Source organism: Chelmon rostratus, chromosome 16 (assembly GCF_017976325.1).
Source record: "Chelmon rostratus isolate fCheRos1 chromosome 16, fCheRos1.pri, whole genome shotgun sequence".
NCBI lineage: Eukaryota > Metazoa > Chordata > Actinopteri > Chaetodontiformes > Chaetodontidae > Chelmon > Chelmon rostratus.
In genome coordinates this window covers 11648969-11672858 of record NC_055673.1, presented here as the reverse complement: position 1 = coordinate 11672858, position 23890 = coordinate 11648969, and the positions used below count along the sequence as shown (strand labels likewise).

General features: G+C 41.8%; 1 protein-coding gene across 3 annotated transcripts; it reads right to left on the bottom strand.

Annotated features, from left to right (window-relative positions):
- Positions 1 to 659: 659 nt before the first annotated feature.
- Positions 660 to 22425, bottom strand: grhl2b (grainyhead-like transcription factor 2b). Of its 3 annotated transcripts, none has more exons than XM_041955803.1 (16): positions 22400 to 22425; positions 16349 to 16538; positions 15584 to 15651; positions 14349 to 14733; positions 13246 to 13304; positions 12899 to 13055; positions 11909 to 12020; positions 7612 to 7706; positions 5886 to 6044; positions 4872 to 4929; positions 4638 to 4777; positions 2999 to 3036; positions 2747 to 2838; positions 1868 to 1953; positions 1700 to 1764; positions 660 to 1609 (listed from the first exon to the last, which is right to left on the bottom strand). In XM_041955803.1, exons 2-16 carry the CDS (start codon positions 16412 to 16414, stop codon positions 1495 to 1497), a joined length of 1695 nt encoding a protein of 564 aa, XP_041811737.1. In that variant the 5' UTR covers positions 16415 to 16538; positions 22400 to 22425; the 3' UTR covers positions 660 to 1494. The 3 variants fall into 3 exon arrangements, with proteins under 3 accessions (XP_041811737.1, XP_041811736.1, XP_041811735.1); XM_041955802.1 differs by lacking the exon at positions 22400 to 22425 and adding an exon at positions 22195 to 22276; XM_041955801.1 differs by lacking the exon at positions 22400 to 22425 and adding an exon at positions 18559 to 18876.
- Positions 22426 to 23890: the final 1465 nt, after the last annotated feature.

Sequence of the window (23890 nt, the reverse complement as noted above, 5' to 3'; positions counted from 1 at the left end):
CACGGGCCACCATCAGATAAAAAAAAATTGTATTGTTCAAGAATTTAATTCTTTAGAAAATGTCAGCAAAACTAACCATACTGACATTCCCATTGGCCTCAGCTCTAGTTTGTTCTAGTTTTTTAGTGCTTAATATTAGCAAATATGACCATGCTAGCATGCCAAACTAGATGCTGAACACAGTAAACTATAACTACAGTAACGTTAAATACATAGTCAAACTTTTGTTAGGACCAGAATCACATTTTAACAAAATATGTCTTAGATATGTACAATTTCGGTGAAAACAGCATGTGAAAATACACTTACTACAAAATAAAGCTATTACAGCTCTGCCACAGAGAGAACTAAAACGAGAGCTAACGCCATATGGAGTGAAAGCTAGCTGTGGAGATGACAATCGCTCTCACTGAAGTTAAATTTACTTTTTTCTAGCACTCTCTTTCTAATAGAGAAATACCAAATTCGAGAAATTTCTAATTCAGTGATTTGGTGTAGTCAAGTTGCCTAAAGCACACATAATGAAGGCATTATACAAGTGTCTATGCGGGACCTGTTTAACACCACTATATTAGCATGTATGTTAGCGTTTAGCTCCAAGGAACCTGTGTCCCTCACAGAGCTGCTAGCATGGCTGTAGACTCCAAAAATGACATCTCTATGGTTATATCTTTATTCATTTTTTTCAACAGAACCAAGCACATGAGAATAACACAACAACCAAGTGCCGTTTGTCACCCTCTTAAGTTGTGTCGTCACCATCTCATGTAAGGTCCTACAAATAAACACTTATAGTACATCAATGGCTGAAAAACAGAGATACGCCATTTAGAAACTCCTTGAGTACTCTTAAAGAGGGTGAAAAGAAAAATGCCACTGAAATGTAAAGTACTTGAAATTCTCGGATAAATTGCTAAAGAAAACATTGTCATTAAAAGCATTAATAAATAATAACACAACTAACAACAACAAAGGCTGGCATGCAAAGAAGCTGCTAAGTTACTCAGGAGCGCTAATTGAAGCTGCGGCTACATACAGCGCATCAGGCAATTTACGAGGCTAATCCTGATGTGTTAATTGGCAAAAAGAGAAGACTGTACAGAATGAGAGTAAAAGTACAAATTCTTTTATACAATAAAAATTGTGGAGGACAGGGATCTGTTCTCCATAATTTCACCTCACAGCACAGAGGATGAGAACGAGGAAGAAGTAAATATAACCAGTTCATGAGAAATTCTGAAATGTCCTCTTTTTACTTTGTGTCATTGTCCTCCTCCTGCACAGAAAATCCCACTTGCTTCAGTGTCAGAGAGAGATCAGGTGTGTCGACATTGACCTTAGAGTGTCGGAGCAACACCATCAAAGGGCTGTCTCCAATACTGTCAGTCAGCTTATCAGCCAGTCAATAGCAGCCTCGTAGATTCCAGCCAACCAGCAGTCACAGCGTCTCTTGTTCACCTCTACCTGCTGCCCTTCAGGTCAGCTGACGAGCTGTCAGATCTCCGTCAGCGTGATCTTGTAGGCGTCTGCGTAGCTCTCGATGTGGAGGATGAAGGTGTCCTCGTTGGAGTAATGCTCGATGATGTTGTCGTCCATGTTCACCAGGATCCTGACACAAGAGACGCTTTAAAGTTTCATTTCATGTGCACACCTTGAGGCTCCAACTAGGTCTAAAATTACATTCCGCATCCTCACTCACCCTTTTTTACTTTTCTTGTACACTTTGGCTATCCTCTCCGTGGGCACGCCATACTTCTCTGATATCTACCGATGACAAATGGAGGCAGTTTGTGAACAGGTGCTCTGCTGCAAACAAATTGTGCCTTTGACTCTCACTCTCACATGCAATCAGAGAGGCATCACTCACAGCATCCATCAGGCCTCTGAGCGTGGGAGACTTCAGCATCAGTGCGTCAAACACCTCGTCCATCTCCTTTCTTACGTACAGCAGCACTGCAGAGAGAGGAGGAGGAATGAACCTTCAACTGTTAGCCGCAGTATCAGTTTATATAATTCGTACACCTGTGTTTGAAGCCAATATACAGAGCAGCACTGACAGAGAGATGTCAATGTTAGACTCTGGTTTAACACAGGCTGTTTCACTGATTGAGGAATGTGGCTTTGCTTTGCAACCTTGCTTACCTTAAATGTCTATTTTTGTTATCAAGGAATATTGGACTTTTAATTGATTAGTCATTAAACCTACATATGTCCAGAAAGTATGAGAAAAAGAAAATAAATAAATAAGAAAATACAGAAAACTCAAAACAATTCATCGACAGGACATTTAGAAAATCCTTTTCCTTTTTGTCTTTTATCAAAACTTTATTGAGAACGATAAACAACAGTCCTTGCTTCCAGGATCTCAAATGTAGGGGTCTCTATTAAATCATTGTATATTGAATATCTCCTGAGTATTTTATTGTTTTGTAGAAAAACAAACACTTTTAATGTTCTTTGACATTTTAGAGAAGAAAATAATCGACCATGAACAGAATAATTAGTTGCAGCACTAAAATAATTAATCAATTATTCATGCAAATGGTCTCAGCTTCCATGGAAACTCGACGTCTGCTAAAGAAGACTGCATGACTTTGATCGAAAGCTCCAAAACAGCTACTCAATAGACGTGACAACTTTGGCGAATTAAAAATCAGACTGGAAACGTTAAAAAATTTCTCAGTTCAGGAAGACAGAAAAGAAAGATGGACAGGCAGAGCGGAGGAAGCAGCCACCTCCTGCGTACCCCTCTTGTGCGTCTCCTCTTTGATCTGCTTGTGAGGTGACGGGCACAGATCTTCATCCGACGGCCTGAACATCCTCTTCACCAGCACGCTCCTGAAAACGCACAGGCACAAAACGTTGTGCGTCACGTGACCAGCTCCCATGCACGGTGTTTGCATTTGTGGTGACATGCGCCTCTGCTGCGTGTGGTGCTTTCGTTTGCATAGTTTATATTTGTATGACCTGATGTAAATGATAATGTTCAGACACTCACCCTTCTCTCTCGATCTCCTCCGTGTTGAAGGTAAACACCTGGAAATGATGTACTAAATATTAGTCTAAGTATTAAACTTTATGCACTAAAAAAACAATAAATACAGAAACATACCAAATACTGCATTATATGTTAAAGTAATTCAACGTCTACCTAAGAACAGAAGCATAATCATCAAAATGTACTTAAGTGCTCATTCTGCTTAAAATGGGCACTGTGATTGATAGATTCATTATAATATTACATAATTAGATTGTTAATGTGTTCACATTTAGCTACTGTTGTAGCTGGTCGGAGTGGAGCTAGTTTAAAATACTTTATATAGTGTTAGAGTAGGTGGTTTAGTCCAGTGGTGCCCAATCTTGGGGTCAGAGCCCGTCCAAAGGGTCACAAGATGAATCTGAGGGGTCCAAAAACCTTCCAAAGTCCTTCTACACAAATCTGTACTCACTTTTTGAACTTTTTTTGTTTTGACCTCTGGAGGCATCAAACAGTTGTTTAAATAAAAACCGTATGAAGACATTAGAGAGAAAATTTCTCTTTGGGGGAACTGCTAGCAGCTCAAAGACCCCATTTACACCCGTTATCAAAATGTGATCCGGACACAACATCCGGATAAGTAAAAATGCACGTTAATGAAAGTTGTGAATGCACCATGATCGGAATGTGACCGGATGTGCCCGTCCACACCTGGAGGTCAAACAACAGAATCTGTACATGTGCTGGCATCCGTACACAACATGCAGATATTTGTGCTTAGTGAACATAAATTATAAGATGATCTAGTGAGCGAGCAAGCGAGAAGGCTGAAAGAGACGCTCCTGTAATTACTGATTATCCATCTGTTCTGTGCCATTAAAGATGTGTTTTCCACAGAACTGCGTGTACAGTAAGGAATAACTGTGTGTGTGAGGATGTGTGCACTCGTCCATGCAGCTGATCTGCCATTAACAAGGCTTATAATTTATCTAGTCACATCAGTAACTAAAACACAATAATAAGTCGGTCAAACTGACACAGTGTTTTTTACACAAAGGAATAACTTAATGTATTACATCTGCCAAATGAACAAGAGGGGACTAGTAATTAAGAATTTGTCATAGACAGTGCTTCACAAAGTTTATAAAGTTTCCCCTGACTCAACAACTCACAAAACTATGATTTCATTAAGGGAGTCTGGGGCTGATTTGCTGCCATCTCAAATTACTCACACGCAGGTTTTGCTCTGGAGGACAGAGATCCGATCTTAATGAGGATAACAGGGATGCAATAAAAATGGCAGCTGTAAATGTAAAGGCGAGATCGGACCGTTCATCATCCAGATAAGGTATCTGGATACAGATCCCATTCAAGACGACTGTTAGACAGTTTTTTTGTAAGGGAGCAAAATAAGCGCTGAAACTGTAACTGGTAACTACACCTGTCAAATAAGTTTACTGGAGTAAAAAGCACAATACTTCCCTCTGCAGTTAAGCAGAAGTAGAAAGTAACTCAAACTTGTAGTTGAGTCAGCAGCCACCGGGTCAACCTGAAACTAAGTGGTGGCTCCAATTTCACCGGTCAGCAGATGAGCTCAGCTGATAAGAAAACAAGTTCTTTCACTTTGTTTCGGTCAGGAATGTGCGCGGAGGTTATTTACCTGTCCGGCCCTCTGCAGGTTGCCAAAGTGAACGTCAGGGATGAAGAGAACGGGCTGAGCCTCCAGGTCGCTCATGGTCTTGAAATAGGTGGTGTCAGACTTCTTGGGGACGGTTATCACGCCTACACCTCCATCTTTCCCTGAACACCAGTGAGAAAGAAAGTTTTCTACCTCTCTCACTCTAGATCTGTAATGCTCTAAGGCTAAAATTTAAGACAGAAATACTTTTCAAACCTTTTGCCTTCTTGCGGAAGAGTTTTCTCTCCTCGTCCCTTATTTTCCTCTCTGCTCCCTGAGAGAAAACAGAAACAGACGGAACACGTCAGTTTGTGGACATGCTCTTTTAGACACACTGCAGTCGTCGAAAAGTCTCAATTTTCAGAAAATCGAATGGGAGCCCCTCAATTAGAAGTTTTCTTTTTTCATTATACTGTGAGTGTGTGCTTGTGCATGTGTTTGTGTGTGTGTGTGTGTTTGTGTGTGTGTGAGCGCAGGTGCATCTGCAGGCTCACTGTGCAGGTGAGACCACTAGAGGGAGGACTGATGACATGATTTAACTCCCTCGTTCCACCAATATGCCTGAAAACTGTGCAGTCAAACACACTTCCTGTCACACATTTGCAATACACACTGCAGCACTTTCACTTCAAGGTAAAGATCCCGACAGCTCGACACATCTCAGACACACTGGGGGGTCTACATAAAGCAGCACTCCTCTTGTAAAATGACCCATTTCAAACCATATGAAATGGATATATTCACAATGACAACAGGGAGCTCTCTGGTTGACTAATTGCTTGATTGACTGATTCATTTCTCAAGCAAAAACACAAATTTGTACCAGTTTCTTTTTCCGCATACATTTGAAAACTGAATAACTTTGAGTTTTGGACTGATGGGCGACTACAACAAGCAATTTCAATCAACCGCTTTGGGCTGGGGGAAGCATTTTTCACTATTTCCTGGTTTTATAAATGATCTATTTAGCAGGAAATAATTGGTAGAATAATGGATAAGGACACTAATCGTTAGTTGCAGCCCGAATCACAATTGAGCAACATTCCTTCTTTACGTTGACACATTTGAATTCACTTAAAAATACTGTTTCTATATGACAACAGGCGGCAAAAATAATGAACCCCAAAATGTTAACTTGCATACGAATGGTTCCCTTTGATTTACTGACAGAGTGGTGAACCTTCTCCAGACCGCATCCTCATAGCTGCTGCAGAGGAAGTGACTCCTCACCTTGTCACAGAAGACCTTGATCTGTGAGTAAGCCCTGTGCAGAGGCTTGTTGCTGCGGTTGTTGTAGCTGTACGTGTCGATCTGGATCATCAGAGGAAGACCCTTGACCCCCTTCTGCGAGGAGAAGTCCGTACTCAGACAGTTGACGGTGATGAAGATCTGGCAGGGAAACAGAGCAGGGAGGGCAGGGGACAAGATCTTTACGTTATATTAGACGTTATAGGTATTTTTCTGTTTATTTGCGCCTGAACACTGGATTACTCAGAGTGGGAGAGATACATGACTGTTGAGAGTTTTTTTTTCTTTTTTTATCAAATCATCTGAGAAGCACAAACAAAATTCCTTTCACCTGTGTTGTGTTTGGTTGGCGGCAGAAGTTTCAGATATCTCAAAATCCCATGAGATAGAAATCAAAACTACATGTAACTGCATGGTTACACAGCACTGGGGGATTAGCGAGGAACTGTTTCTTTTTGGGTCATTTGAGCAAACTGACCCTTTAATAAACTGGCTACTTACTAAAGCCTATATGCAGTCACTTAGCAGCATTGTATTTCTGCATTTATTTCCCCAACAGCTTTCTCTGTATTTAGACCTTAAGAGGTATAATTGTGAACTTACAATATATATTTGCTCTACCTCACATTGTAGAGCAAATATGTGACATGTAACATCTTCCTATTAATTCTTAAAATAATTTGCCTTGCTTCTGCTCAAACTGTGCGCTCACACAGATTTCCTGCTCTGCAGCTTCAGCCCTGTCTCCTGTGCACTCGCATGCTTTCATATTTTTTGTGCAACCACCCTGTCAGAATTTCCCAGCCAATAGAATGCCAGGTGCCGATAAAATGCAAGACCAATGAAATGATCTCTAGAGCATATACCTGTATATATTCACCTCGAGGGGCGGGAGTGGATGAAGCTGGTTAAAGAGTAACCGCCTGTGCAAGCGACCATATGAGAACATATGAGGTGTGTGCAATATCTACCTGGGCATAACAACTGTTCCTGATATATTTCGGCTCAATTCTCCCACAGATTAAGTGAAAAAGAGGGAGCGATGTATAGAGAGAAAGAGTCAATATTGGCCCAGAGGAGTGTGCTTGGATTTCCTCCAGCAACGTCTTTGTCCCCGGGCAGCCATTACAATGAAAGAGCCACATAACACACACAAACAGGGACTGACTCACACACACATAGTCTGTCGCATTCACACAGAAATGAGGGCAAAACAAACAACAGAGGGTGGGGACAGGGATTGGTGCGTGTTGGCCCTTGGGGGCCTCTGGAGTTCAAACAGTTACGTGGCTCCATCTAAGGAGTGGCCACAAAGGAGTGGGCTTCACAAAGACAAAGAAGACAAACAGAGCAAAAGTACACAACACTGCCCATCAGTTTTATGGCGGACAGTCGACGCAAAAGAGCTGCTTCAGGCTTTCCGTTCCCGTATACTAACGCAATGTTGGTGACTTCATTCTCCAGCTTTAGAGTGTCGGTGCTGTCTGCAGGTTCGCTGCTTGCATCACAGTCAAAAGCCAGTAAATTTGTCAAGTGAGCGCATTTGTTTGCCAATTCTTGGATCAGCACAAAAAACCTGTCCTGCTGCTTTTTTAACATCTACAACACGCCTCCAGCCAGAGTAAAGACAGGAGACCAGTTTCTGGGAAAATTACAGTGACATTTACGCACTGGGAAAAAGAAAAAGACTGTAATTTGTGCTTTGTACCTTGGCCTCTTCATTCACGTCCCAGGTGAAGGAGATGGCGTTGTAGGCGATTTCTTCAATGTTGCCGATTGTGTTGAAGCTCTCCTTGTAATCAGCTGTGAGGAAAAACAGAGGGATGATTAACCCCATCAATTTTTCATATGTAAGTTCAGTAACACTTTATAGTAAGGTACACATATTCAGGTGTTCCAGAATGAGTATTTTGAGCATAAAAACTAAACATCATACACCCCCTCTGAAAAAAACCCTCCACGCACAGCCAAAATTGGTCAATAAATGACACAAGCAGGTAGCTATTGCTTGTTAAGATAAGCAATCAAATGGCACGCTTCAATTTCTTAAGATAAAACCCTTATCTGTTTGGGCAAACAAACTCTCAAAGGCTTCAAAGGCAGCGGGAGGAAGCACAGGAGGCTCTCTGGCTCTGAGAGCCATATTAAAAGCCAGTCAGGTGAGCGCATCGGTGGCTATTGTTGACCTGTGTGACTAAAACTGGAGACTTTGAATGTGAGGCCTTGGGTAAGCTGGTATGCTGTGAAAAAAGGCTCATATGTGCCTTGAGTTTTAATCAAATAAAAACAAATCCAGTGGCAAGCAACAAGTAACCGGTCTCAGAGTCAACACAAAACATATCATAAATACAGGTGTGAATCGTAGTTTTGGTGACAATGTTCGAGTGGAGAGCAGGAGTATTTTTCTCAATTCCTGAACAACTAAGATTTTGGAGATAAGTAGTTGTCCAGATGTCAAAAGCCACTTTTAAGCAACAGCAGTGTTTGCTTATGGGAGTGTAGCATTCCAGAGCTGATTGACATCGGTAGTCCAACCAAAGTCTCCTAATTATTAAGCTGATTTAAAGACTAAAGCTGGTGAGACAACATTCAGCAATGAACTGATCTAACTAACAAGTACACATCCCTGTCATAGAACTCTATTGTTGTCCGAAAACTATTAAAACCCCATTACAATGAACATGAGCGCTGTAGGTTATTTTGAGTCAATGCCACACATGCCCTTACTAGAGTTCCAAACGTGTATTAATCCACCGCTGAAAATAGTCCCCAAGAAATCCACTTTTTACTCCTGCTTGAGTGGTGTTTGCTAAAAACTACAGTGGCCAACTATGTTAGGAAACACTTAGCCTTTAGAAAATGCAACTATATGTTTGTGGCTGGTTTTACGTAAAGATTTACTGTTACTGCTCAGTAAACTACTACAAACAGGCTTGGACGTGGTGGGAAAGTGTGCATGTATTGAGAGATGTACCAGTCATTGTTTTTTATCGGATTTGTTGACAATAAGAAAAATACAGAATGATGCCAGCCTCACGGTCAAACAGAATAAGTTTGTACAACACGCTGTCCGACCACATTAGAAATCAAGCATTTATAGTTGTTCCAAACGGCCACACTCGACAGCAAAGTGGACAGTCGGCCGTCATAGAGAGGCAGGAGACTCAGCATCATTTAAATACGAGGATAAAGGCTCACGTTTTCAGACAGTCTCTCCTGGAAGACATACTTCGTGTTAGACTCCGTTCTTTGCAGCTGCTCCTAGTGCAATGTTAGAAAGGTGTGGGGGGAGGGGGTTTCTGGAGCTATTCAACCAGCCAACAAGCATTTCTGAAGAGGCAGACTGGGAGTTTTAATTGCCAGAATAAAAATGTATATATGTTAGTCTGTGATTTGGGCTTAATGTCTTTGAGGAAACAGATGATCCGAGAACAGTTCTGCTGGTCACATCTCTGATAACCCCCTCCTCTTCCTCCTCCTTCAGTGACCTCTGACCTCCTCCATCATCCTAACCGCCGTCACATCGACACTTCCTGGTTCTTTAGCAGGTGCACAAAGCAGCAGGGCAGGCAGCAACATGCTTATCTGCCATTATCCTCCATTAAATGATCCATTCTGTGACACGGCCCAGGGGCACGATGAAACGCCGCGCCCCCACCCCGCCCCTCCCCCGACAAATCCTCCACCGCTATTCAAATCGGCTCTCTGGACAGCCTCAGGTTACAGGCTGCATCCAGCTACAGGCCAACCTGGCTCTGGGGAGCAGGGAGGAGGGGGTCTGTCATTTGACCTACAGAGCTCTTCGAGGGGAGATTCTCCACCTTAATGCAGTCAAGCACTCACATATATAAAGCAGAGCTGAAAAGATCAGATCCAAGCTTCTCAAATGTGAATATTTACAGGATACCTACGTCTTTAAAGATATTAAACTCAATATTTTTATATTGTGGACTGTTGAATGGTCAAAACAGGCCATTCCAAATTGTCAACTTCAGCTTTGGGTAACTTTAATGGCCATTTTTCATTTACATTTTATTGACCAAACCAAATATTAAATGAACTGAATTGCACTAATATGCAATAAATGATGCCAACCTAATATAAATGATGAATACATAAAAAGACAGAAAACTGAAGTGAGTTGCTGGACTACTTAAGTATTTGAAGTCATTTAAGTGGTTACTCAGCAAACAATGCTTGTACATGCTAAAAGCGTGTGTGCGTATCTCTGAGCAGATGAATATCTGTGTCAGTGTGATTGAAAAATATTTTTCTGCCCTGTGGGTTAAGCTATAGATACACACACACTAGCTATTTACACATACACACAAACAAAAACACACTCACTATGCTGGCAAAAGCCAAACTGGATGCTGAAGGGGAATCATTAAGCAGGAGTGCTTTGACGTAGGAGTCAACTTATCCTAAGTAGTTTTATTCTAAGATGCGCTGAATACTTCTGTCTGCATTTATTTAGGACAGCAGATTCAAACCTCCTTTGTGACCCCTTCAAGGAGTAACATTTTGGGAAAATGCCTCTTCGCTTTCTTACTGAGTTAGATGAGAAGATCGATATCACTCTCATGATAGTACAGTAAATATGCAGCTACAGCCACGGGAGGTTACCTTATCTTAGCATTAAGACTGGCAAGAGAGGGGAAACAGCTAGCAAGACTCTGTTTAAGAGGAAAATAATCTGCCTACCAGCACCCTCAAAGCTTACTAATTAACATGCTATATCTAGTTTCTTTAATCTCTGCTTAAAAAACAAATTGTAAAAATGTCAATTTGCGGTTATTTGAGGGATTGTGTGCCAGATGGTTTCTTGTTAATCTGTTAATTAGTGAGCGTGAGACTTTCCCTGTGTTTCCAGGCTTTATGCTAAGCTAAGATAACCATCTCCTGGCTGTAGCTTCATATTTAACAAAAAGATATGATAGTGGCATATTTTAATCTAACTCCCTGCCAAAAAGCAAATCAACTCATCTCCCAAAATATTATACTACTCTTTTACATTAAGGTGAATTTTGACCTGTGGTCAAAGCTGATTATCAAGCAGTTTTCTGCTCAGGAAAAGTTTTATAGGCATGATTTCCAAAATAAAGAAAAAAACATTTCAGAAAAGTCCAAAACTATTTTTCCATTTTTCTTATTTTCTACCATCTGGTCATCTACACCCGGGTTGGGAATAACTGTTGTAGCATATATACACACAAAGACGTGTGTGAACTGTAGACTGACTGGTCATGGTTCACGTAGATATAGGAATTAAGATGAAGATCTTAATTGGGCAAGAATTACTCTCAACAGACCAAAACCAGCTAAGGTAACAGTGTGGCTAGCATTCCTCTCCCTGTCCCAACAAGCTGTGTATAGGTGTGTATGTGTATGTGTATGTGCGTTGCCCATCCACCTCAGGTCTTCCACATACCTCTGAATCTCTGCCTGCTTAACAGGCCCAAGCATGTCAAATGCAAACCGCCTACAAGCTTCTCACACACACTCAACAAGGCGTAGAAAAGCTTGGTTCAAATTCAAATCCATCAACCGAAAAGAAACGGCAAACAAAAGGTCAGAAGTCTTAAGATACAAATATGAGGCTTCAGGTCTGTAGTGTACATCCGTGGGAAATGCTGCGAGGGAGAAAGTGTCACATTGTTTTGGATTATCAAGATTTTTCTCACATCAGTGTTTTGCTCAATCTCACGGCCAATGTCGAGAAGATTAGAGGATTTGCGCTGTGTGTCCCAGCAACACCTAGACATTAAGGGATTCAGGTGTGTGTCTGATGGTGGGCAGCTGAACAGCCTCAGGCAGACAGTTGGGTGGGGGCTTGTTTGCGCACAGTTTGGTCGTGCCTTGTTTATTAGCTGGGTGCATTCCAGCAGTTGCAATAACATCAATCTGTCTTTGTCTTTTGGGTCTTGTGTTTTGATTCAGTCATTTGGCCTTTGCAGAATCTGCCGTCGCTCACGTGTGAGCATGGAGAAAGTGGGAAGTCTTACCGATGTCTAGGACTCTCTGTTTGGCCGTGTGCTGCCGGGAGTGCCAGTACTTCCAGTATTTAAGCTGCTCGTCTCGGTTCTTGTCTTCGCTGAACACCACCATGATCACGCTCTGAGAGGGAGAACAAGACGATGAATGCTGGGAATTGATGGGAAAGCTTTAGATGAAGATGACTCAGCTGAACCGGCGGCGCTTGTGTTTGGGACTGAGCTTTTTAGGATTGCAACCTTACAGGACAACTTCAGACCCCATCAGATGCTTCTCTCCTGTGACTTCCTGAGAGGATAATTAATAATAATGGCATTCGCACTGACCAAATTCATCTCTGAGATGAGGCAATGCAGCAACCTGTCTGATCGTCTGTCCTCTCGTTATCAGGCCTGTAGGACTTCTAGCAGCAACACATGTCATGTAATAACAAATAGAAATGATGGCCAAAAAAACAAAAACAAAGACCCTGTAATAAACCAGAATTATCTTTCAATCTGTTGCTCTGTCAGCCACTTAATTTGGAGTCGTGTTTGTGTTAACCTGACAAATTCAAGTTTGGTATTTACTTTATTTTAGCTCATTTTTTTGGTCTCTACCAACTCCTGAGAGAAACATCTGGCTATTAAGGTCCTAAATGCTTTGCTATGTTCACCAGCTCATCGCTAACTTCTTCTTTCTGCCGGGCGGGTAACGTAAAGTAGGTTTATCAGAGCTCCTTCACTGAAAATAGCTGCATATGGAAAATACAATAATGAGAGCAGTGAGAGTGGATCAAAACAATAAAGTTGTGGGCTGTAAATCTGAAAAAAAAAAGAGCTGCAAGAAGCAAAAATGCTCTGCAGACCTGAGTGGATCTGCCGAGTTGATCATTCTCTGTGGGTTTTTCACTATGAGCAACAGCTTTCACCATCCACTTTAATACATTTTGATATTATCTTGGTCGGTAGAATGTAGCTAAGGCAAATAAGACCAACTGGGGACTGAATTGACCGGCTCACCCGGACTTTGCTGATGGGGTGACGGAGGCGTTTGTTGGCGCTGAGCTCGTTGAGCGTCACCGCGTAGAACTGGCCTTTGTTCAGGTAGGTCATCGGGCCCTCGCCCTGCTTCTGACGCAGCGAGCGAGTGGCGTCCAGCGTGTACTGGAAACTGTCGCTGCAAACGCAAACACACACACATTGAGAGAATGACATGTGATTAGACACAACAAGCTGGGATGGTGGCACAACAACACACACACGCTCACACATTCCTCCCTGCATCGCTTCAGGTCCGTGTTTAGACGCACATTTGAGCATTCACACAGATAATCGTGGTGTAACGACGAGCAGACTGAGCGACTTACACTCCCTCCTGGTGAAATAAGAAGTCATCTGGAGCCAGAGAGGAAGGTGTGTGATACTTCTGTTGAGAACGCAGAAAACACACAGAAAGAGGAAATTGTTTGGGTACAATGACAAGTTCATGTAGCCTGAGAGGAACTGGTTAAACAATGCTGTGAATGAGAGGAAAAAAACCCAGAAATTAAGATCAGAGTGACAACACAGAGATCTCAGGCAAACAGGGAACTAATTCAACAGCTACTTGTAGATTCCTGTTCAGGTGATGGACCTTTGGACTCTCAGAGAAGCATATCCAAACATCTACCTGCCTTCACGTACCAGAGAGCATATTGGTTAAAGATCACGTGACATTCACTCTTCTAGCATGGCAATTCCCCTTCCGGCATTCCCACGAATCTGTCTACAGCTGTGTGATCACTCATTTGCACTGTATGTGCAGATGGAGGAGATAACAGCAAGTTTTTCCAGTTGAGAAAAAGTGAGAGCTGAACCCGTGTCAAGCCAAACATATCGTGTTTCCACATTCTGCGAAGTCTGCGAATGAGTCCCGACAGAAGCAGCTGCTGTTCGATTTTGAGGGACCGAGACCAAAGTACACTGACGCTAAAATATCTACTATGTGATCTAACGATTTCTACATTTTGACGGTGATCTGCAGGAATGAAAGAAAACACGGCATCAAAATAGACCCAGAAATGCAAAGAACAAAGCCAATTTACAGTCATGGTGTGTTTTAGGGTGGTGCTACCCGACAAACAGGTGTTTTTGGAACATTCCACATCTGTCCCACTCTTTAGTTGCTCCTGTCCCAACTTGTTTGAAACGCGTTGCTGCATCAAATTCAGAATAAGCAGATATTTACAAAAATCAATGAAGCTGATGAGGTCAAACATTATATATATTGCCTTTGTCCTATTTTGAGTATTTGTCAAAAAGTGTCAGCAAGTTTTCACATTCTGATTTGTTTTACACAGCGTCCCAACTCCTTTGGAATCAGGGTTGTATCTTGATACACCTCTTTTAGGGTGTGTTTAGGGTGTATTTAAGGTGTATTTAGGGTGTATTTTAACACAGTGTCTGCATGAACCATGACATCCTTTCTCACCCCGTCTCTCTCCTCCTCAAACGGGCTGTCAGGCGGACTCTGCTGGTCTTCCTTCACGTACGAGCTGTGACTGACGGTGGTCACTTCATACGGACTCTGCTCGTAGATCACCCTCGCCGACTCTTCCCCCTCTACCCTGTAGTGAAGCCCCGATCCCGCCATGAAGACGGGCGCGTACATCTCTGCCTTCACCACGGCCACAGCTGGCGAGCCTCCATCCCCCGACGGCGCCCCCGCCCCCGTCGAGCTGCTGAACTGCTCCCGTTTGGTCTCCTGGTGCTCCGTGTTCAGTGACAAGTTGACGGGTACAGATTTGAGGACCTGAACACGGTTGTCCACCGTCTCCACCTCGCTTTGGCTGGTGGGGTTGCTCGGCAATGTAGACCTGGACACAAATATGGTTGAAATAGGAGTAAATGCTCCATTTGCACGAGAACTAACATCTCTTAACACATTTAAAAATTTTGTCTTTGTAAATATTTATCGAGGATGGAAATGCATTCGACTTGTTCGACCTCAGGGAGACACACAATGAGTTCTGGTGAGTAACATAACATTGTTTAGTTGTAAGAAAAACTCCAGGGCACCTTTAATTATTTCAAAACTGATCACTGGAAATCTTTTTTTCTTTTTTTACACCTTCCTCTATTCTAAGATGCACCCTCAAATGCATTTCAGTGTTGACACTGGCTAATACAGGTGAGGAAACGCTGAGGACAACTGATGCATCCTTACTCTTCTATTCAGAAACAGCAGATTTCTCCCATTTCAACCTGAAAATGAGGCCATGCCTCCCTAATCAGGAATAAGGCAGAGACACATTATATGATGAAATGTTGTGCATTTTCTCGTTTTTCTGCAGTGATCAGCAGGTTTTTACAGGTCAGTCCAGCCTGCGATTCTGTCATTTAGTGTGAGTGAAACAAGATTCACTCATCCGTGATATTTACACACACACACACACTCGAAGCACCTTTCTCATATCACCATTATCTTCAGCACACATCTCTGTCAGGTTATTTAAAATTGTGCTTTCGTTGAAAAACTGTTTTATGTGTAATCTTATTAAGCACAGTTTCAACGTGTCACATACTGCAGTTACTGAGCACCAGGATTTAATTCCAGACATTGCTGGGAAGGGTCTGCTTGCAACTACATGTTTAGCATTTCTTCTGCCTTTCCGCCTGTGCATGTGCAACCTTGAGCGAGACACATGGAAACCCACTTTCACTGACCTCTTCTCCTGCTCTTCTGTCATTTCAGCCACTTTGGGAACTGGCAGAAGCCTCTTTTCTTTAGGCACCTGGAAGGAAAGACGGAGGACGTGTTACGTTGGTCGACGTCGCTCAATAGGGGAGCTATGGCTTCCAATCTTTACTTCATCTCCTTTTCTTTTTATTCCTGAGGACGTTGTAGAAAGTCAGGGTGTGTTGGATGAGTGACTTTTATTTTCCATTTCTAATTTTAGTTAGAAATGTGGTGAAACAATAATCACTGTGCGGTGAATATAATATATAATGCTGTGAGCTTATTAATTTAGACCTTTAGACAGTTAGTTCCATTGGAAAATGTCTAGAAGTCTAAATGAAAATGCTACTAATTGATAAATCATTTTTTTTTATTATATTAAGTGTGCTTTTTGTTGATCTCATTGCTTTAGCTGTAAACACTGATTTGATCCAGTCCTCGAGGTTTTCAACCTGAAGAAGCTCTGAAGAAAGGCACCGTGCAACATCCAAATATTTAAAGCTTCCAAATTCAACTTTCAGAGCTCTTATTCAAAGGTCAAGTAAATCTCAGACCAGGCTATACTTAATCTGCTTGAAAGGGAACATTTCTGATTAAAAAAATGACTCAAACCATTATTGGATTATGAATCAGGATCATTAATCTTCTGCCAGTCTACAAATGGATTCACCCGTTGTGTGGCGAACTGAACACTACAGGCACAGTCTTCTTCAGTGACATCTCTGTTTGGGATTCGGCTGTTTTTTCCAGACCTTGTAGTAGTCGTAGAGCAGGCCCAGGGCGTTGGCGCTGTCCTCGTCCCCGTTGATGCTCATCATGGCCTTGGTGGCGGCCGTCAGCGGGTTCTCCAGGTACGACCTCCATGCCTCGTCCTCGCTGGTGTAGGCCCGTCGCACGGCAGGGAAGGAGCTCTCGTTGGGGACCACCACCACCAGACGCTTACTGACAGACACAGAAACGGTTTCATTCAAAAGATTAGAAGCTGATGTGCTGGTTTTAGCTGCATAAGTGCTAACGTTTGGTGGGTTTCCTCTGCTTTCCACTATTTAAGATGATTTTTTTTTCATTTGCTGATTATTAAAGTAAGAATCCTCAAATCTCATCGTCATTATTTAGGGCAATTTCTATATCACATATACGACCAAAAAACAAACTAACAGATGCACTGATGACGAAAAAGTGACACTACTACACTCCTTTTCGTGCCTGCCTTGTGCATGTGTACATAGACGGGTTTGTCTCCGTGCTGTTTAGGCTCACTTAAGTCGAGATCACAGACGATCACAATCGCGAGAGAGGCCCTGAATGTGTCAACTTGCACTCTGAAAATGTTGTACAGTGAACAGTATCAGTATAATGCCACACCTTCCTGAAAAGGCCCTGGCCTCGTTCACTTTTTCTGTTCCTGCTCATTGGTCAGTGCCTGAGTGTAACGGTTTAATGGATATCAGCAGGGCAGGTCAATCAGGAATGTTCTTAGCTATGAATTGAAACCCGTGTGATTAGATTTCAAGCATAAAATTTGTGTTACTATTGTGGTTTCTCTAATTGGCAGAATCACCTGTCTGCCAGATCTGCCTGCCAAATTAAACAAACCCACTTGTCCCGCCTCTAATCTGTGATGTCATGCTGATGCAAACCTTTATAGACACAGATGTAATGAGAGGCAGCGACAAACAGCATCCAGGATGCTACTGTTTTATCTCTGCCTTACAGCGTCACAGCTGTAGATGCCGTTTTCTAACGCTTATCACATCGCACATGTCAGTCTAGGCTTTGGCAGAATGTTGTTCATGTCAGTTGATTAATTATCACTACAGCTGCAAATTAAACTGCTCTTCTTTTATTGATCTGCCATTTATTCCACATAGTCAGCTTCACTCTCTAGTCAGCAACCACACCTGCAGGCAGAGAGCTGGCATGCAGCTATAAGAGACATCTGCAGTATGTGATGTTTATGATAACTCAGCTCTGTTACTACTCTGTGTCATAATAGTGACAGGAAGTTGTTTTTTAAATCTGCCACATTTTACTTTAGAGACAGTTTGCTGCTTTATATTTAAATACAAACAAATATGTTGATGCCAAAAATGCTATTACAACTGCTACTAATAACAACAAAAATAGTATATAAAAGAAAATAAATGATAGTAATAATAATATTCCAATTTTAATGATAATGCAGGCAAGTGGTCTCTGTAATTAGGATTATATATTATATAATAGCTATTTAAATTTATAGCTATGTTATGATCACCACAAAGTGATTTTTTAAAATGATTCAATTATTAATGGGATTTTGTCAAACTAAAACACATTCTGTGACATTTTGAGATTTTTTTTGTCAGAGTGTTAGAAATTAAGAATGAAGATAAAAACTGAGCAGAAATATTTCTAATCCCCCTTTTAAAAAAGTGAATAAAAAATGTCCTGACTCTGGTAGAAGTAGCTTTCACTGCCGTGCAAAGGTTAGCTTAACTTCGTCTTTAATAAAAATAAAGGAGTTTCTCCTGTTACAAAACAACACAGGAGGCCAGCGGGCAACACAAACCGCTCACAAGCGCATGCATCCCCGTTGATGCTTCAAACATTGCAAATGTAAGGCAATGCAAACGCACATCTTAAACTCTACTCCCAGTCAAACTTGAGGAAAGTGCCTGGAAAATCCAGTCCTCGCACTTTGAAGCCTTTTCCATCAGTCAAAAATGGCGAATTCAGCTCTATCGCAATCCACGGCGCCAAGTTTACAAGTTTCCTCCAGGAACACATTTTGATACATGTCCTAAATTTCCAAAAGTAGCACAAAACACAAGGTGACATTGTTTTTATCCTCTGCTACAGACTAGATCCGAAATTTAAAACAGTTTGTTTTAATTAGTGAGCAGAGAGAAAACACTTTGACAAAAGTGTTTTCCCTTCACGCGGTAACCATCAGATCCTCTCCGCTGCCTCGATCACTTACTTGTCTGTCTCCTGTGACATATTTTGCTTCCTCTACGGTTCTTCCTTGTGAAACTGGACTTTCAAGTCGGAGCAGGTAACAGACAGAGTGAGCTGCCAGAAGTTGGGCTACAGGTAAGTCGACTTTTCTCGCCCCGCTTCTTTTCTCCCAGCCCCTCTCTCTCACTGTCCCTCCACCTGCCAGGTGAAGCCGCTTTTGTCCCCGGCAGCCAATAATCACCCTGCTTGCCTTGTGTTCGGTTTGCACGCAGATTGTGACAAACATCAACATATCCTGCTGCCATGCATCATAATATTTGCCTTGGCTTGCTTTAATGGCAGCGGGTCAACTTTGGCTGAAATTCTTTCGCTGCGAAAGAATTAAGGGTGAGGGCGAGTCTGCCGCTGATTGGCTGCTGCTGCGATAAGCTGGGCTCTGATTGGCTAAAGGGGTCAGAGTGGCAGGTAGAGGCCCACCTCACCTGCAAGCAGACGAAAAGACGGAGGCTCCGTAATGACAGAAAACAGGGAAACACGGGCAACCGCGAGGGATTTATGTGCAGAAAACATCTCTGACATTTTGTTGTAGAAAATAAGATATTTATAAAAAGAAATATGGAGGGTTAAAAGTCTTTGAAGTGGTAGGACTTGATGCATGACTGCACAGCCTCATAGATGGCCTCAGACTGACGCATACACACGTCCACAGGATTTCTTCCCTCCACAGCGCAGATTTAACCTTTCCCCCCCTCTACATTTTCACGACTCGTCCGTCTGTGTCTGTGTTTCAGGTAATCTCAGAGCGGACAGAGGGCAGGGAGGAGCCCTGTCATTAGCTGACACAATGCCATTGTCCCCCTTAATGAGGCCATTGTATGAGGAGATCCCAGTGTTTGGGATCACCCCGCCAGAGCAAACAATGTGTGTGTGTGTGTGTGTGTGTGTGTGTGTGTGTGTGTGTGTCTCATACAATGCTGGAGTGCTGTTGAGGTGGGGCACAACAATTTGTGACTACTGACCCTAAATACTCCTTTTTCCCCGTTTTGGAATTTTAATTATTGTTGTGCATAGATAGATAGATAGATAGATAGATAGATAGATAGATAGATAGATAGATAGATAGATAGATAGATAGATAGATCGTGTGGATATACTGGTTACCATTCACTTCAACTCAATTCAAATATAAAGAGAAGGAAATTTATTCAAGCACTGCACTTAAGTCTGAGGTACTCGTACTTAACATCAGTATTTCATTTTTGTATTGTTTGTATTGTATTTGTTTCTGCCCAGCTACATTTCAGAGGCAAAAATTGTAGTTTTTAATCTACTACATTTGTTTGTCAGCTGTAGTCACTAGTTTAGATTAAGATTTTACATAAAAGACATATGATAACCTTATGAAATACAATGTATTGTTAAAATTAAGCCCATTGTTTTCAACCTTATAAACTTGTGACGCATCACAAAAAACATGTCAGATGTTTACGAGTTGTTCCACCAAAGAGACATTTCCTCACACGGTTTTATTTAAATAACAGTTAAAACCCAAACAGATTAAAGCTCTCAAATTGTTCACATGAAAATAAAATATTAGAGAAATGTAAAAAACAAACACCTAACTTCATATAAAGTAGTTAAAACTAGGTTGACCTTGACCATTTGATGATATATTATGACTATATCATTCAAAGGGAAATTTTTCTGTACTTTTCACTGCTGATAATAAGTCAGTTGGTTTACGACAGTAGAAGTTTCAATGTAAAGAATACTTCTTCCACCACTGTTATACTCCACTACAGTGTACTTTTTATTCCTCTACATTTGCCTCTTCTTTTCCATCTGCTGCATTTTACAGAGTCAGATATAAACAATGCAGAAAAGACGAACAAACCCCTCAGTTATATTTCCAGAAACGGTTTGGATGCAATTTACAAACTGGTTTGATGTCTTATGACAGTGTTTGCATGACAAAATGTGGGCCTTTTGCTTATGAATGCCCGCAGGTGCTCTTGTATGGAAATCCAAAAATTACGTTTCAGATTCAGTTTAACCGTCAGTGGTGTTGTGTGTGTGTTTGTGTGTGTGTGAGGAACAAGCTTGTGTTTGCTTGCCCTGCCAATGATCACTACTATCCTCTCTTGTCTGATTTGCTTTACAGAGCACCTGGGCCTTTGCTGAGCTCTGTATGTGTGTGTTTAAATTGAGCTGCTAGATAAATACAGGTGGAGTTCTTTTCTCCCAACATCACACAGATGAACAGCAGCATGACAAAAGAGTAAGAGAGACGAAAATCTCATTTAAAGCAGGAGAGAAAAAAAGATGAATAGCATATTTCTTTTCAACTTTTTCACCACTTTGTCCCATGAACGTGGATGGATGAATGAATGGACCCCGTTGGGCTCTTCTGTGGCCAGAGTTTGAAATTACTGTTAACATTCAATGTTTGAATATTTGCTTCAGTTGCAAAGCTGCAAAATGACCACAAAGAAATGCAAAATGACCTTAAAGCAACAGACGTCAAAGAAATGCAACACAATCACAAACAGATGAAGAGTGGCCACAAGGAGACACAAAACAGCCACAAAGAGACACAAAACTACCTAAAAAATTGCAAAACTACCCTCTGAAGACAGAATTCAACTTCAAAGAGAAGCAAAATGGCCACAAAAAACAACTAGAAAGAGACAAAAAGAGACTTCAGAGACACAAAACGACCACAAAGATAGGCAAAACTAACACCAAGAGACACAAAGCAATTTAACGAAGACACAAAATGACTACAGAGACACAAGCCAACCACAAAGAGACACAAAATGACTAAAGAGACACAAAACTACCAAGAAGAGACTCAAAACAACCAGAAAGAGACACAAAATAACTACAGACACACACAACAACCTCAGAGACACAAAACAACCAGAAAGAGACACAAAACAACCACAAAGAGACACAAAGTAACTACAGACACACATGACAACCACATAGAGACTCAAAATAACTACAGACACACAAAACTACCCTAAAGAGACACAAAACGACTACAGAGACACAAAACTACCACAAAGAGACTCAAAATAACTACAGAGCCACAAAACTACCACAAAGAGACTCAAAATAACTACAGACACACACAACAACCTCAGAGACACAAAACAACCACAAAGAGACACAAAACAACCACAAAGAGACACAAAGTAACTACAGACACACATGACAACCACATAGAGACTCAAAATAACTACAGACACACAAAACTACCCTAAAGAGACACAAAACGACTACAGAGACACAAAACTACCACAAAGAGACTCAAAATAACTACAGAGACACAAAAGTACCACAAAGAGACTCAAAATAACTACAGACACACAAAACTACCACAAAGAGACTCAAAATAACTACAGACACACATGACAACCACATAGAGACACAAAACGACTACAGAAACACAAATCTACCACAAAGAGACTCAAAACAACCATGACAGACTTGGCTGTCGAGCCAGGGGGGGCCTTTTCATATCTGTGCCGAGGGGCCCAAAATCTGCCATTGCCTATGAATCATTAACTCTACTCTACTAAACAGAGTGAGGCGAATGTTTGGCTTAAATTCATCAAAAATAATGGTTATGTATAAGCTTTTCTCTTATCTGTACCTTTCCCTGCATGACTTCTCCCAGTTGGAATGTCTGCCATGTACGCAAATGCGACCGATGAAATAGTGCGAAGGCTACCGTACAAGCTGCCACAAGCAGGCATGGGCAAGACCGGAGAGTCAGGGGCCAAGAGCCACAGAATACCTTCCTCTGTGTGTGTGTGTGTCCCACTCTGTGAGCGAGGTGAAAGATGTATCCTACATACCAGGAGTTTTTTCGCAGGGAGAAGCAGCTTGTCTGGACTTGGCCAGGATTAGGTGTCTGAGTCTACCTGTTTGAGCGCAGAAACTCACAGCTGAGGCAGAGACAGGGAGGTGTGTGTGTGTGTGTGCGTGTGTGTGTGTGTGGGGGGGGGGGACAGCAGTGAGGAAACACAAAGCTGGGATGGAGGAAGAGGAGGAAGGTGAGAGATGAAGTAGAATTTCAGAGCAGTTGTTCCCAGCTTGGGGTTTGGGAACATCCCAGAGGCTCCAAAGAAAAATCTGAGGGGTCACCTGATGGGTAAAGGGATAACGTAGGAAAATGTACTTCTTAATATTTTATCTTTTTTTGTCACTTCTTCAGGCCTCAAAATCTGTCAAATGAAATAACTCAGAGCGGAAAACACAACCCTTTTGTGTTGATGTGCTCATAACTTGAGGGGGACCACAAACGAAAAACATTTGATTTTAATTGGACAGAATATCCTACAAAACAATATGCGTTCTGCAGGATATCATAAAACTAACATGAGCATATTTTGTACATTCAGCACTGTGTGCAGATTTAAACCTCAGTTCCAACTTCAACAGCATAAATAAAGGGTTGATTGGATTGAACTCTAACTCCATAACACTTGTGTTAAAACGGACATTCGATGCAGTGCTGTTGACTCCACTAACAGTCACAGTTGGTCCAGATATCAGAGAGCTGCTGCTGTTAGTGAGGTTAGTGAGCGCTGTCACCACCTCCACAATCAGCCTCTGTTTGGCGGCTCATGTCTGCCCGACAACAGACCTCACCTCTCCTTCAGTTGCACTCTGCTTGTGTAAGTGTGTGTGTGTGTGTGTGTGTGTGCGTGCACGCACGTGAATCGAGGTAAGAAATTAACTTTTTCCCCCTGAAGGCATGATTTGCCCTCTTGATGTGATTTCTCTGGTCATTTGGGGTCAGCTCTAACAAATAATGAACTAATTAATTTACACTGCACAGCAACAAAAAAAAGCATTAAGTTTGTACCATTAAGTTTAGTTTGAACTTTTTATGTGTCTAATTTTATTATACTTTTCTTTCACAGTATACAGTGTAAAAATACTGCTGCTGAATGGATTAATAAATCCGTATTACTCACGTTATGGGGACATAAATCTGTTTACACAGTCACATTGCGAGGACCTTCCTTAAGGGGACAAAATGTCCCCATAAAGTAAATCATTAAAGTTTAGGGTGAAGAGTTAAGGGTCAGGTAAGTCTCCAGGAAATGAATGTAAATCTATGTAATGTCCCTAAAAGTGATGGAAACACCACTGTGTGTGTGTGTTTGTGCAATATATGTCAATCAAGTCACGTGGTGCATGGCCTCTGAAGAAGGCAGTAGTGAAAGTTGCCAGCATGTGGATGTGTTGTGACTGCGTCCTGGCTTGTGTACAGCCCAACTGGTCGGGCAACATTGTGGCATGTCACAGTGGTGCAGCAGGACCAGTGGACTGTGGCGAAA

Excerpts from the sequence above, each read along its gene's own strand:
- grhl2b (XM_041955801.1), bottom strand. The coding sequence starts at position 18,578 with ATGTCACAGGAGACAGACAA. Across the intron at positions 7,707-11,908 it reads ACAGAGAGTCCTAGACATCG|CTGATTACAAGGAGAGCTTC; the intron begins GTAAGACTTCCC and ends TTTTCCTCACAG. Across the intron at positions 1,765-1,867 it reads TCAGAGGCCTGATGGATGCT|ATATCAGAGAAGTATGGCGT; the intron begins GTGAGTGATGCC and ends TGTCATCGGTAG.